This window comes from Cervus canadensis, chromosome 1 (genome assembly GCF_019320065.1).
Source record: "Cervus canadensis isolate Bull #8, Minnesota chromosome 1, ASM1932006v1, whole genome shotgun sequence".
Lineage (NCBI taxonomy): Eukaryota > Metazoa > Chordata > Mammalia > Artiodactyla > Cervidae > Cervus > Cervus canadensis.
Window position 1 is genome coordinate 24,705,656 of NC_057386.1, and position 15,167 is coordinate 24,720,822.

Consider the following 15,167-nt stretch of genomic DNA (forward strand, 5'->3'; position numbering starts at 1 on the left):
GCACTCTGTCCTTCTTCTCAAAGACCCCACAGACAAATAAGCAGTCACACTTACTTGATGTAGTGCCTGCTTGGAAAGGATGCTCAGAGGAGTCACCCGTGACCCAGACTGGGGAAAGGATTCAAGAAGGGCTTCAGTAGGATATGACCTGGGAGCTGAGTTTGAATGGAAAGTGGGATGTAGCTAGCAAAGGGTGGAGGGTAGGACACAGCATAGGGGAGGACTGGAAGCACCAGACCCCCAAACAGAGAGATTTATAAGGAGTTCAGAGTGAATTGGGCACTGGGTTGGGGCTGGGATGGCAAGCAACAAGAAATGAGCTTGGAAAAAGCTCAGAGCCAGGTCCTGAGAGGAATAGGATGGAGTTTGGATTTTATCCTGAAGGTGATAGGGTGCCAACAAAGGTTTTAAGCAAGTCCATGGTATGTGTTTGTATTGTATCAAAGTCTTCCAGAAGCCATGTGGGGAGCAGAAGGGAATGAGAGATGGGAGGCAAGGAAGCCAGTGAGAGGGCTACTGCCATAATCCATCCAGTTCAAATACCCTGTCCCTGGAGACAGAGAGAAGCATGCTGGGAGGAGCTGGCAGTGGCTGAATCTGTAGAACTCAACTCCAGTTGGATATTTGTGAGGTGGCAGCAAGGATGACACCCAGGTTTCTGCTTCTGGGAGGAGCCCTGAGGCTTGTGCATATTTGGGCTGGAGGGCATTGCTTACAAACTGCCTGTGGGATGCCCAGGGTGCCTTTGGTGTGCAGAAGAGAGGTGTCTCCTGGAACCTGTCTGGCTGGGTATGCATGGGGGCAAGGCCCTCCAGGAGGGTGGGGTCTTAAGGACACAGGAACTTCATAATCACCTTTCTTCCTAGTTCTGGATTGCTGAGAGTTGGGGCCAACCTCAAGCTCAAGAAGAGAGACAACAGCAGGTTGGGAGTGGGGGGGGGCACCCAGCCCACTGGTATCCTGGGCTGCAGAGGAGAGGGAGGATCCAGAATAGATAGTCTTTCAGGCCCGGAGAGGACAGGGCAGGTGATGCTTCTGCTCGTTTCTCAGACTCTGGGCCCATCCTGTCACTCTAGATACATGTACAGGGAGGGTTTCTATTTATAAGTGAGTGAGGTCAGCTGTTCAAGGCAAGGGAAGCTGGGGGTGGGGTAGGGTGAGGAAGAGACCAGATGTGGTAGGTCTTAACTTTGAGGGGATTCACAAACTCCTTTTGGATTCTGGTAAAAGCTGGGGCCATCTCTCTAGAAGATAGACATGCGCATGGATACCCCAGTGTGGACTTCGAGGACAGGAGTTTACAGACACCTGTCCTATTCCTTGGACCTCCCAGGAGCCCTTGGCCTGCAGACAGAGGAGCTGGGACTACAGGCCAAATAAGACTTTGGAGACAATCTCTTACAGTTGTCTTGGCCCCAGACTTTCAAAGGTTCTCCGCACGTGGGAGGGAGAAGGGTGCTTTTTGGGAGATGGCCTGCTAAAGGGGGCTTCCTCTGGCTCTACGGCTCCCCCAATTCATCAAACATGGGGAGTGCCACCTGTGCACAGCGCATTTGAAAAGAATAATAGACTGGGGGTATGGGAAGTGCCAGGAGCTCCAAAGAAACTTAGGTTCCAACAGAAAAGTCATTCTGCTTGATTATGCCAAATGCCATAAAGGAGATTTCCGGGGACAGAAGAGAGATGCTCACACCCAGGTCGGGGATTTTGGAGGGCTTCCTGAAGGAGGTGTCTTGTGAGCATGGCCTTGAAAGAAAAGTGTCATTGGCAGCTGAGGCCAGGAGCAGAGGGGTCGGGTGGAGGGATTGGGGGGAGTTCTGGCAGCCTGGCCTGGGAATGCACAGGAAGGCATGGGATGCTCTGAAGGACCATCATATAGCCTCCCCCACTCCACCCCAAGTTATCTTAGCAGGGGCGAAGTGAATCCAGCAGTGCTCTTGAAGCTGGAGCTTCCAGGAGGTGTGGGCTGGTTTGGGGGCGGGACCCAGAGACTATTTCTATCGTCCAGATCAGAGGCAAGGAGGGCCCCCAGGATGGCGGAGGGGAAATAGAACTAGTGGGTGGGGCACAGCCATTCCATTGGCAAGGTCTGTGGGCCCAGGCTCCTGCTGCTAGAGGGATGAAGGGCAGGCACAAGTCCTAGATAACTCCTAGGTTGCGAGATGGAATCCTGGAGAGGGAAGTCCGTGGAGCCAGGAAGCCGGGGAAGGAACAGGTTTGGGAGAGGAGGTGAGAGGGTTTGTTTTGGATGTGCTGCATTTGAGCTGGCTGTGGGCCATCCTGGGAAGGCTATCAGGCAGGTTGGCTCTCTGGGTGAAGAGCCAAGGCTTGGAGGGAGATTGTTTTGTGTTGTTCACACCCTAGTGACCGCCGGAAAGGTGGGAGTGCAGGAGATGGAGAAGCCGGAGAGCCCAGAGAAGGAAGTGGGCTCTACTGAACTCTGAGGAATGTTGGCCAGAGGGGAGAAAGGCAGTGGGAGAGGGAGAAGAGGGCAGGAAATGGCCAGCAGAGAGTCCAGGAAGTAGAGGGAGGTGGCCATAGGCAGGGAGGCTGGCGCAGGCCCAGGTATTGCTCAGGCATCCAGAAGTTGAAGACAGGGAAGAGGGTCCCGGGAGAGAGCTGGGATGGTGGGGCCCGGGGTGCAGGGGTGAATAGGCCTGGATCCATGTGAAGGCTTCAGCTTTTAGGCAGGGGAAGGGATATTGGAGACATGAAGAAAAAGGGACAGCTGATGGAATGAGATGGAGCCCAGGGGAGCCAGGGTGTGGGTGAAGGTACAGGTGGAGGAGGCGCTGGCTCCTTTCCAGGTGGGAGGAGAGACAAGTAGGTTGCAGGACGCAGAGCTGTTTGGGGGAGGGAAGTGGAGCCCCATGAAGCAAGAGGCCAGGTTGGAGGTGGGATGGAGACCTAGGGGAGGAAGATCTGAAGCAGCTCTTGGGGTGAAAGATGGAGACCCAACAATAGAGGATCATGCATACAGGTACAGAGCAACCCTGGGGCCCCAGTAGGGTATTTCCCTGTCCAGTCAGCACAGGTTCGTAAACAGCAAAGCTCAGCAATTTGACAGTTGCAGCAAAGAGGCAGGCTTGGGGGACGGGGGACTAACCTGGACTGGACAGGAACCCTCTGAGATCTGTGGCCTGAGGGCAGCCTTTAGATGGTCCACCACAACTGGATAGAGAGGGTGTACAGGCGAATGAGGGGCAGGGGCCATAGCTTCAAAAGTTTAGGTCACAGAAGCTTGGGCTGACTGTCTCAGGCCGAGCGAGCCCTGTGGGTGTCCTGTGCCTACTTAGCTTGTGTGTCCCCCTGGGGTGGCTCTGGGGAGCTGACAAGAGACCATGGGGAGAGACTAAAGTCACCTCTGGTTATGAGGTACTGAAGCAAAATGACACTTAACAATGGGGCCTAGAGGGGCTAGAAAACATGCTGGGAGGCCCCTCCAGGGGGACGGCGAACAGCAAGGCCGTGATCTGTGTGATGAGGCCTGTGAGGTCTCCTAGAAACCTCCTGCTGCCCAGGCGTCCCCTGACTTCCCACACCTCCTGGGAGGAGGAGGAGAAGGGGCAAGGTCCCACTGACCCAGTGACCCTTACCCCATCACTGTGGCCCACCTGTACCACCTCTTTTGAGTGTGAAAGTGGCCGGCAGAACTGTCAAAAACAGAGGTGAGGCGAGCCGAGGAGTCAGAACTAGGGAGCAGAGATTTCAGGGTCCCTGGAACAGGTGGCCTCAGAGGAGATAGGGGATGAGGATGGCATCTGGCAGGGCTAGGGTGACTCCCCTCAGTTCTGGTCGGGCTTGTCCCCGCCTGCACCCTCCCTGCGAAAGGCACATCCCTGTCTGTCAGAGCCGGCTCGCAGGCCTCCCGCCTGGACCACTGCAGTATCCCCTAATCGCTCTCGGTCTCTTCGTCTCTCCAAGCCATCCGCAGGCTGCCACCACTGCAGTGGATTAATCTTCTTAATATACCATTTTGCACACCTCCTCCCTCCCCCCAGAAGATCATGGGCAGAGGCAAGTCCAGCCTGAGGCAAGTCATGGAGCAGAGTCAAGGCCATTCTGGCTGGCCCTGCCCACTTGGCAGCCTTGATGCCCAGAGGCCCCTCCCACCCTCTGACCAGGGCAGACACTTGGTCCTCGGTCCTGGAGGATGCCCTGCACATTCTTTCCTCTGCTCCTTTGCTCACGCCCCCTGGCCAGCTGGGCATACCTTCCACGGGAGTTCTCCTCCCACTGCCTTCTCCCCACTGGCCCACTGACCTCAGCTGGCTTGAGTTCCTGGGGCCCTTCTGGTGTCTGCCTCCACACGGTGTTTAGCTGCAGACTGCAGGCACTCTGTGTTGCCACGTGTGAGGACTGCTGCCGCTGTCAGTGCCCACGGGGCCACTTGAGCAGGACTCTGGCCTGGGTGTTTCCACAGGGCAGAGCAGCCTTGCCACAAAGGGGTGTTACCCTGTTTAATAGAAGAGGCCACTGGGAACCAGTAAGGTTAAGGACTTGCCTAGGTCACCCAGGTGGAAAGTCTCCGAGCTGGCAGGCCTCCTGCATTCAGGTTTAGCCCCACCTCTTAGCAGGGTTGCACACACCATGGGCACTTTAAGGGTTAGTGGATAAAGGTGCTCTGGGTTTCAGGGGAGTTCTGGTGCTGGGAAGTATTGAGCAGCTTACCTGGGGCCCAGTTACTCCAGGCTGATAGGCTAAGGGTAGGGGAAGCATTGGCAGATGGGAGATGGGACATGTACAGTTAGCATCACATAGAGAAGAGCCTGGGGCCTCTGGGTGAGAACCTCAAGCTGCCTGGCCTCCATGTGCAGAAATCCCCACTGGGCCTTGACATCTGTGAACAGGAGGGAGGATGCAGTCTAGACCAGAAAAAGGACTTCCTGGCAGCCTGAGGGGCTTGTATGAGTTTGTGCTGGCGGCCTGGGTGTGTGCGGGGCGGCAGCATGCAGAGATGTGGAGGGAAGTGCAGATGGGCCTTTCTAAGCGAGCGATGTGACCTCCATCAAGTCACCACATCTCAGAACCTCAGTCTCCCTGCTGTCAAGGAAGCCTACGTCCCTCCCTTATCTGGTGTGAGCAGGGAAGAAACGGACTTCTGGGAGGAAGGGCTTAGCGGTGCAGGGCCTGTGGACGGCACTAGTCAGAGTTGGCTTCCTCTCTGCCCCTTTGCAGCTGCAGTGACTGTGATCACGGCTCTGGTCCCTGGGGCACCGGTGTTGCTAAGATTGTGTCTCTGCGTCCTCGTCCTGCATTTGCAGAACATTCCCAGCTTCCGATTTAGTAACTTGGGCAGACCTGGCTGCCTGAGAAAAGAGCACTTTTTTCCCATGGATCACAGGGAATTCAGGGCCCTGGGAGGGAACAGGCGTTGCCCATAAGCTTGTGCACTGAGGCAAGCAAGTGAAGGCTGGGGGAGAGTGCCAGCCAGGCCCTCCTTCCTATCTGCTTCTTCAGTCCTGGAGCCTCCTGGCTGGGCAGGCTGGAGTGCTGGCCTTTGCCACCACCCCTCGAGGAGAGCAGTGACACAGGCCTTCGGGGAGCCTGCACCATCCTTCTGATGAGGCTCTAGGTTGGTGTGCTGGCGGGAGTGTGTGTGTCTGTGTGTATCTATGAGCCCTCAGCTACAGACTGTCGCCAGCCCTGTAGACAACATCAGGAAGCAGTGAGAACACCCCTCTCCACACGCCTGGTTGTACTTCAAGGATTCACTAATGAAGTAAATACATGACACCAAACGCGTTTGTGTTTTCACCATTTTATTAAGTTTTGTTTTTGGTGGCTTTTTTTTGATGTTTAATTTATATTCTCTAAAATATACCCATTATATGTGTACCTCAGTTATACTTTCGGACTCATTCTTTATTAATGTCTCTGCGCTCATGTGAAATATAATTTATATACCTAAGAAGACACTTTACATATTCAGTCCATCCATGTGTCTGAATTCACGGGCCCCTCACTGTCACCTTTGGATCCTGACTGCCTAGTCTTATTGGAGTCAGAGAAGGGTGGGATTGGGTCCCACTCCCTGGCTCTCCCCATCCTGTGACTTTACACTGGCCATGCATCATCTTTTGGCCTTTTGTGCTTATCTGCAAGATGTGGAAGGGGAGGGCTGTTGTGTGGATGGTATGAGGTGAGACCCATAGGGCGTCACATCCATGTGGCTTGCGCTTACCATCTTTATCAAATCCAAGAATGGACAGCTGGGTAGATGACAGAGTGACAGAGAGGCAGGTTCGCTGACCACAGCTTTCTGACAGACTGGACTTGGGACAGAAGGTGGGAGATCCACTTGGGCGGGGTGGGGGTGGGGGGGCGGTGCCTGAGCCCTAGGTTTTAACTGTCCTGACTGTGGCCCCTTCCCCTGCACTGTGGTCCCCTGTGACCCACTTGCTAAGTCAGGTGGCACTGCCCTCACTCACAGTCTGGGGGGCAGACTCTCACTTGAGATCTGCTGGAGCAACATGACAGTTACCGTCTCTGGACAGCTGGCTCTCGGCCCTGCCGGCTGGCCCTGGCTCAGCTCCCCAGACCTGTCTCTGGAGAGAATCCATTCGTGGGCTGAAAACTTCTCTCCTTCTGAGAAGCCATTGACCCCTCAAATGCCCCTCATCTGCCAATCAGAAGGCCCAGCCGACCACCTCTCCCACTTCTCACCCAGGCTGGCCGCACAGATTGGGACTATTAAGATACATTTGGTGGTACCCAGGGTCTGACTCCATGCTTGGGTGACCTACCTGGGCAGCTGGCCAGATGAGGCAGCTGGGTAAACAGGGGGAGGTGTCTGATGGACTAAGGATTCCATTGGTTATTTATTCAAACTTCTAGAGCAGCTAGTATGCACCTTGGGCTTTGGGGGCGATCAAAACACCTCCTCAGGTGGGCAGTAGACTCCATCGAGTCAATCATATTTCACTCTGCAGCTTCAGTCATCAACCAGGTTGGGCCTCCCTTTCTCCCCTGACATGGCTCATTCCCTGTGCTCAACCCTGCGATGCCTTCCCCTCCTCTCTGCCTGGAGAGACCCTATTCACCCTCAGAGTTCATTTCAAGTGCTGTCTCCCAACTAAGGCTTTCCCAGTGTGCTCTTCACTCACCTTCTCTCCTCCGAACTCCTGGATTTACTATCTGGATAATTTATTTTGGCACCAAAGCATCTAAGGCCTCTCGTGGTTATTCGACTGTTTTGTGTGTGTGTGATTTGTTTCCAGCTAGACTCTGAACTCCTAGGAGGCAGGGAGCATTGCTGGCATGTTTTTGCCTGCCTGGTGGATTATATGGTCGGGACTTAATATTAAGAGGGATGCTCAGTCACTCAGTCATGTCCGATTCTTTGTGACCCCATGGACTATAGCCTGCCAGGTTCCTCTGTCCATGGGATTATCTCAGCAGCAATACTGGAGTGGGTTGCCATTTCCTCCTCCAGGGGATCTTCCCAACCCGGGGATTGAACCTGCGTCTCCTGGGGCACCTGCATTGGCAGGCAGATTCTTTACCACTGAGCCACCATATTAAGAGGGAGGAGGTACTTAATATTCTGTGCTAGAATAGCAAATGAAGTAGAGTTTGTCATTAATTCTGATGACCTTTCTAGGATGTGTTCGCTGCCCTAATCCCAGACCCTGGGTAGGAGTATTAATTGCTTCTAGTGTTTTACATTTGACCAGAGAGATTAAGGATCTTGCTAAAGGTCACACAGTGATTTGACAGGATAGGCTGAGAATTACCCCAGGTGTCCTAGTCTCAGATAGCAGGTCCAGGTGCCACCTCATGTGTGACATCTCTTCTTGGGGATCTCCCTTCTGCTCATTGGTGTGTTTGTACATGCTTGTTTGTGTACACAAGTGTGTGTGTGTGTATGCATTTGTGTGTGTTTGTGTGTAAGTGTATGCAGTGTGTGTATGTCTGGAAGGAAGTAACGTTGCCAACAGTTGTCCAAGAGAATGCTGCCAAGTCCACAGATTGATTGTGGAGAACGTGTGACTTCGCGTGTGGCTGTGTGACTGGATATGCGTACGAGGCCTTGGCAATCACCCTCAGGTGTCCACCAGCATCAGTGCACTGCTGGCCTGGGCCTGCTGAGCTGACGTGACAGCACAGGACAGGTTGGGTCTCGGAGCACACAGTAGGAAGTGGGCGGAACCCACAGCAGAGGCCTCCAGCCAGCCTGTGGCCCCAAGATCTGAGACTCAGCTGAAAATAACTAGGGGCTGGGGGCTTTGTGCGCTGGCCACCCCTGAGTGTATTTTCTCACGGATGCTTTTGGGGAGCGTCTCCACCATTAGCATGAGCATTCAGCGCCCCTACTACCCTCTCCCAACCCCCACCCCACCCCCACCTTGCTGTTCCTGCTCCTGGATGTGTAGGAAGGCCAGGTGTTTTTGAGGACTGGGATGAGGGACTTAGGGACGAGCCTCTGCTACTTCATGGCCCACCCTGTCTTCTAGCCCGAGGAGCTCACCAATGCCCTGGAAATCAGCAACATCGTCTTCACCAGCCTCTTTGCCCTGGAGATGCTGCTGAAGCTGCTGGTGTATGGTCCCTTTGGCTACATTAAGAACCCCTACAACATCTTTGATGGCGTCATTGTTGTCATCAGGTATGACTGCCCCTCTGCTGCCTCTTGCCTGAGGAGTGCCCTTAGGGTAGTCTGGGTGAGGAGCCACACACCCTATTCCTCTGGGCCTGGAATCAGGCCCCACTGACCCAGAGGCCCCCTGCTCGCCTAGCTGGGGATTCTCTGTGCCCCTCGCAGCACATACCACACTCTCTCTCAGCCCTCCCTTGCTCACACAGAATGTGGTCTCCCATCTGCTTTGGCCAGGCTCCTCTGAAATCTCTGCTCTTATTTCCACTCCTTGTCCTTGACCCCATGCAGGCCTGGGGTGGGCAAAGACTGGGGAGTTGGCTTTGGAGAAGAGTTGGAGGAGGTGTAAGGCCCAGCCAGCTGTCCGTGCTTACAAAGTGCTTGGAGACTGTCGCACATGCTGGCAACTTGCTTTAGGGTTTCCAAGACCTTGGGAAAGTGTTCCACTGTTCCCCCCCACCCGCCCCAGGCCCTGGGCCAGAAGAACTGCTTTATTGCTTTTTGGAATTGGCTTTAGATTTCATTAGAAAAGAACAAAGCAAACGTTCCATAACTTGAGGCTGTTGCTTTGGCTGATGGAGGGAGCGGACTGGCCCGGAGGGGAGCGCGGGGAGGGAGGGAGCTATCACCCAGACCCCTGCCTCTTGGAGCTCCTGCCTAGAGACCCAAGTTTCCCTCAGCACCCACTTTCTCAGTGCTAGCCAGGCCAGACCCTCGGATGCTGCTGAGCCCTCCCAGTGGGTGGGGTGGGAGGAAGGTGAGCATGCAGAGGCCTCAGGCTCAGGCTCTGGCTCCTGCCTCCACCCACCGCCCCCCACCCCTTGCAGTGTGTGGGAGATCGTGGGCCAGCAGGGGGGCGGCCTGTCGGTGCTGCGGACCTTCCGCCTGATGCGGGTGCTGAAGCTGGTGCGCTTCTTGCCGGCGCTGCAGCGGCAGCTCGTGGTGCTCATGAAGACCATGGACAACGTGGCCACCTTCTGCATGCTGCTCATGCTCTTCATCTTCATCTTCAGGTGAGGGCAGGTGCGGCATCCATGCCAGCGGGATGAGGGCCTGAGGGGCATGGGTTTCTGGGGCCCTGACCCCCATCTCGTGGCTCCTGTGTCTTCAGCATCCTGGGTATGCATCTCTTCGGCTGCAAATTTGCATCTGAGCGGGATGGGGACACGCTACCGGACCGGAAGAATTTTGACTCCCTGCTCTGGGCCATCGTCACTGTCTTTCAGGTGCAAGGGCAACAGGAGAGGGTGGGCAGGGTGGTGGGTGTGCCCCGGTAAAGGCCCTGACTCCCATCCTCGGCCCACAGATCCTGACTCAGGAGGATTGGAACAAGGTGCTCTACAATGGAATGGCCTCCACGTCATCCTGGGCGGCCCTTTACTTCATCGCCCTCATGACCTTTGGCAACTATGTGCTCTTCAACCTGCTCGTTGCCATTCTGGTGGAGGGCTTCCAAACGGAGGTAACCCCCTGCCTGCAGCAGTCCACTTCCAGGAGGAACTGGCTGCATTGCTGGAGTGGTGGTGTCCTGGGAGGTTCTGCAGGAAGTGTCCTTCAGACAAGGCTGGGGGACTAGGACTGGGAGGTTCTGAGTTTCAGGCAGCTCCTTGGCACTCAAGAGACAGGGTGGTTGTTGGGGGGAGTATCCCTGGATCCAAGGTGAGCTACTGAGTGGGCTTCCCCGACAAAGTCAGCTGGACTCTACCCCAGGGAGCTGGACAAGATGAGTGCTGGCACATGGACAGCTGGATCCCTGAGCACAGGTGTGCTTGGGGACATCTGGAAGGAACCCATCTGAGTTGAGGGGTGGGGGAAGTTTGCATGCAAATCATCTGGGCTTTGGCTGAGCTGGTGAAGATGGCACCAGCGCCCGGGCAGAACTGAGCTGCCCTGGGTGAGAAATGAGCCCAATTAGCTATGGGCATGGCAGAGATGAGCGTCCTATTTCCAGCCCAGGCTCCATCACTTTCGTCATAGGCAGCATCATCAATTAATATTGATTTACATTGATCCCACCCTCGCCCGGCCAGGACGCAGTCTCTGCCTGAAGGGCTGCATACAGTTCTGTTCCTTTAGCTCAGCCACTCTTCCTACCCGAGCCCCAGGCCCAGCCCAGCTTCCCAGCACCTTGCACAGGGCAGGTCAACTCAACCTAGAAATGTTCCAGGTTGGGTGTGGAGAAGCTCTCGGTCCAGTTCTCTCCGGGTGACCCGGATGGAAGCTCCCGCTGCGGCCTGGTCTATAAATATCCAGCACACGGTGGAAAAACAAAAGTCTATTTTCTGACTCTTTCCCAGCCTTACGAGGGAGGGCTGTTCCCTGTGGGCTGGGCTGGACTGGTAGGTGCGGGTATACCTCTCCCACACCGGCCTCCTCCCATCGTAGTTCCATAGTTAACCATTATTGCATTTCCTCCCCACCTTTAGTGATGCCTGGGCCTTTTGATGGGAGGGAGGGACATTGGTACTCTCCCTTGGATGGGACCTTTATTAACCCTCTGTGGCCCAAAGGGTTAAGGATGTCAATGTGATCCACATGAGTCAAGGTCTACATGGAGACTCACCGCTTGGCCACTGCTTTTGGCCTGTGGGTGGAGGAGCTGAGTGGGGACAGTGGTCCTTCAACCTCTTCCAAACCACAGCTCCTGACAGCTAAGATTCCCTCAGAAAAATTCCTGTGGAACTCTGTGGAAATGGAAAACATCCCAAGCCTATTTCCCTCCTTCAAGTGGCCATTTGGCCTGCTTGGCAGTCTTGGAGATGCCTGGTACCGGCACCCCTCCCCATCCCTGGTCCTTCCAGCAGACACCTTGTTAAACACAGCTGCTGAGCTGGCCCGGTTGCTAGGCAGCAACAAAGTCTGTGTGGGAATGGAGAGCACTCTGGCCTTTGGGCCTGGCCTAGTCACTCTGGCCCTCCTGGGGGCTTGTGGCTGTCCCAGCATGAGGGGTTCCCCAGGGTCTGGGGCGGTACCCTCCTCAACAAGTGCCTAGGAGAGGGTCTCACTCAGGGTGTGATGCTTTGGGTCTGGGGTGGGATGGAGAAAGGATTTCAAGAGCAACCTCTCCGTGGGGGTGGGCAGCAGCATGGCCCTGAAATGCCCATGTGAGGAGCTAGATCAGCCACTCACTATCCTATAAACCCCTGGGTCAGTGCAGAGGTTGGTCACTCAATGCCAGCAACCTGGACTCCTGCAGAGGCACCTGCCCTCAACTGCATGGTTTTCAGAGGCACACTTGTAGCTCTGAGGGAGCCCCAAAATCTGGCAGAAGAGGTTGGCTTTTGCTATTGTGATGACCTGCTTTTTTACAAATGAGGCAACCTACCTCAGTGGAAGCAGTGGCCACCTCCATTTTGTTGGCCGTCATCAGCGGGAAGCCTCAAGGGTCACCCCTTGCTGGGCTTGCCACCCTGCCAGAGGTAGGAGAAGGTAGCCTAGGAGTCTGGGCCAGTGGGGTTGTTGACTTCCCAACTTGCAGGGGGCAGCGCCCTGAATCCCTGAGTATTTATCATCTGCACACTTAATTGAATGAACAGACAGCAGGCCCTGTGTGAGGCCATTAATTGATACCAAACAACCTCGTAGCCATCATCCTAGTTTTTTTGTCATTATTTGTCACATCCCATCCCAGTAGGAGCATGCTGATGTGGAGGGCACAGTTAGGAGTTAGGAGGCCTGTTCTTGTGCCTGGTCTTTGGTCTCCTCCCCCGCCTCTGACTTCCATCCACTCCTCCTTCCCACCCTCCCTGCCTGCTGCTTCAGAGCCAGTGAGAGGTGAGCTAGAGACTCTACGAGGCCCAGATGCATCTCTTATTCTCTGTATCACTTGGGGCAGTTTTTTTTTTTTTTTAACTTCTCCAAACCTCAGATGCTTCCTGTAAGATGGTGCTAGCTGTACCTCCTTCTCACCTGGGTAAGCTAGTGTTAATGAAGCAGTCTCTTGATGCCTGGCACACCCCCAGTGAATGGTAGCTGTTATTATTAGGATTACTGGGGGCTCAGTCTCCTTCCCTTTCCCTGTTCCCATCTTTGTGGCCTGTGCCCTCACCCTTCAAATTCATTCTGGCTCCAGGGCCTGTGGTTGAATTCTGGAAGGCCCTTCTGTCCCCTTTCTTCTCCTCTCTTGCCCCGTGTCTCATTTCCCCCACTGTTGGGTTTGCACCCATCCGTTTCTTCCTCCTCTTTCAACACTGCTGTTTGAAAGCTGGGCGCCTGTGACCAGTGCCCGTCCCCTGCCTCCCCTCTCCCTGTAGGAAATCAGCAAACGGGAAGATGCGAGTGGACAGTTAAGCTGTATTCAGCTGCCTGTCGACTCCCAGGGGGTAGGTATGCGATCACGAGTCAGCATGCCCCCCGTGCCCATGCCCCCGACTCTGCCTCCGTGTCTGTGCTTGTGTTCCCGCTCAGCTGCTATGCAATCTGTGGTGGCTATGGTGGTCCGTGGTGTCGTGAGGTTTGCTTTGATTTTAAGTCCCTTCCCCCTGGAGGACACTGAGGGGAGGGCCTCCTTGCCTCTGCCCTGTTCACCAGCAAAGGGCACCATCCATCCCGTCAGGCCAGTGGATGGCCGAAGGAAGGGACTTAGAATCCTCTGTGTGCACGTGTGTGGTGCACCGCGTGTGCGTGCCTCTGCTGTGATCCCCGAAGAGTCTGAGTCCTCGGGCCTCGGTGGAGTCGGGATCTCTGGCCGTAGACCGAGCTCCCCCATCTCGCTCCTCCTCCTTGCCTTAAGCTCCTGTTGGAGACCCCACAAGTTGCCTCATCTTAGGACAAGTCTTTGGAGGATGTGGGGGTGGGTCTGCCTCTTGCCAGAATGTACCAGAATGTTCAATCTACTTCTGTGTCTCTGGCCCCTTGACCACCCAGGAGGTCTAGCAGGTACTCAGGGGCACACTCCTCCTCTGGCCCCCACACCGAGCCTGTGCCCTACTGTCCCCCGCACTCGCACCAGAATTCGGGGCAAAGCCAGGGTTCCCATGGGACTCCATGGTACTGTGCATTCTGAGCAGCCCCCTGGAGATCCCACTTGATAATTAAAGGCCTCGTTAGGGATGTAAACTGAGTTAATGAAAATGATCCCCTGAGATGCCAATTATGCAATATTTATGTCCTTATCAAAAGTAGCAATCAAGTATTTCTTAATAACTTCTTAAGGAGAAGTGTGTAATTACTGGGGAACCTACTGACCTGCTAAGGAGGAGGAAAAAACTGTCCCAGAGACAGGGAGAGAGGTAAAAATGGGGCCAGGGTAGGAGGTGGGTCTTTGGGAAGAGGGAGGAAAGAAGTAGAGAACATCCCTTGGGCTGAACGGCTCTGTCTGGGGTCCTTCGATTTCTCTCTGGGGTCCTCGGGTCTGAGGCTCAGGGGAGGGCAGTCATGGAGGGAAAGCAGAGGGCACAAGTGGCCTTTGGAATTGAGGCTCCTGTGACTGCTTCACTCAGGCCCCCAGCTCCCTCTGACCTGTGCCCCCCACCCGCTGAACTATCCCCTCTCCCCTCAGCCCTTCTTGAGCCAGTTCCAGCCAGGAGAGTTGTGCTGTGGGTTCTGGAGATAGTCTGACCTTCTCTGAGGTGACAGAGGCCCTTGGGAGACCTAGGCCCCAAGCCTGGGTGGTCTGGTCTGAGCCAGTGCATGCCTCGTGCCGTGGCGGCTGGTTCCTTGTGGCCTCTATGTGGTGTGTGTGTGTGAAGACAGGGAGACCTTGGTCTATCCCACTAACCCCTGCCGGGCCAGGTTCCTGATAGCCCACTGCTCTCCCACCCTAGGGAGATGCCACCAAGTCGGAGTCGGAGCCTGATTTCTTCTCGCCCAGCCTGGATGGTGATGGGGACAGGAAGAAGCGCTTGGCCTGTGAGTACCTCTCTGCAGATACAGGCCCTGGCTCTTGACCAGCCTTGAGTGGACTCAGGGTCTCGCCCTGTCTCCCCTGCAGTGGTGTCTCTGGGAGAGCACCCGGAGCTGCGGAGGAGCTTGTTACCACCGCTCATCATCCACACGGCTGCCACGCCCATGTCGTTGCCCAAAAGCTCCAGCAGTGGCCTGGCCGAGGTTCTGGGCCCTCCCTCCCGCCGCACCAGCAGCAGTGGGTCGGCTGAGCCAGGGGCACCCCACGAGATGAAGTCACCGGTAGGGGGTGCATGTGCGGGCCAGCAATGGGAGTTGTACAGGGGTCAGGAGGGAAGAGAGGTGGAACTGGTGGGCCCAAGGGAACAGCCTCTGAACCACAGGCTAGACAAGGCCCAGGGTGTTAGTAGGGCTGGTCATCTAGGCAGACACCAGAGCCCTGACCTTGAGGACCAAAAAGCAGTGTTCTAGTTCTACTTCTTCTGTTCCCCAAGTGTCCTTGGGGATAAGACTCAATATCTGAGACCTCTGTAAAATGGGAGGTCCTTACCTCTTTAAGTCCACAGGGTCACAAAGAGCCGGACACGGCTGAAGCAACTTAGCTTAGCATAGCACAGCATACCTCCTTTAGACCTCATCTTCGTAACAGCAAACCCCATCCAGATAGTGATTCTGTGCCAGACACTGTTCTAGACATTGCTTATAAGTGTTCTATTAATAAACGCAT

General features: G+C 55.2%; 1 protein-coding gene across 17 annotated transcripts in view; it reads left to right on the forward strand.

Moving 5' to 3' along the window:
• CACNA1G (calcium voltage-gated channel subunit alpha1 G) overlaps window positions 1-15,167 on the forward strand; it is a 62,293-nt gene that overhangs the window by 21,024 nt on the left and 26,102 nt on the right. For 9 of the 17 annotated variants that reach the window (XM_043471637.1, XM_043471613.1, XM_043471672.1 and 6 more), the window contains exons 10-16: window positions 8,457-8,608; window positions 9,424-9,609; window positions 9,708-9,822; window positions 9,903-10,058; window positions 12,850-12,918; window positions 14,362-14,446; window positions 14,529-14,722. In XM_043471637.1, coding sequence (XP_043327572.1) covers window positions 8,457-8,608; window positions 9,424-9,609; window positions 9,708-9,822; window positions 9,903-10,058; window positions 12,850-12,918; window positions 14,362-14,446; window positions 14,529-14,722 — 957 coding nt within the window. The remainder of the gene's footprint in view (window positions 1-8,456; window positions 8,609-9,423; window positions 9,610-9,707; window positions 9,823-9,902; window positions 10,059-12,849; window positions 12,919-14,361; window positions 14,447-14,528; window positions 14,723-15,167) is intronic. The other 8 variants (XM_043471646.1, XM_043471654.1, XM_043471681.1 and 5 more) reach the window with 1 other exon arrangement.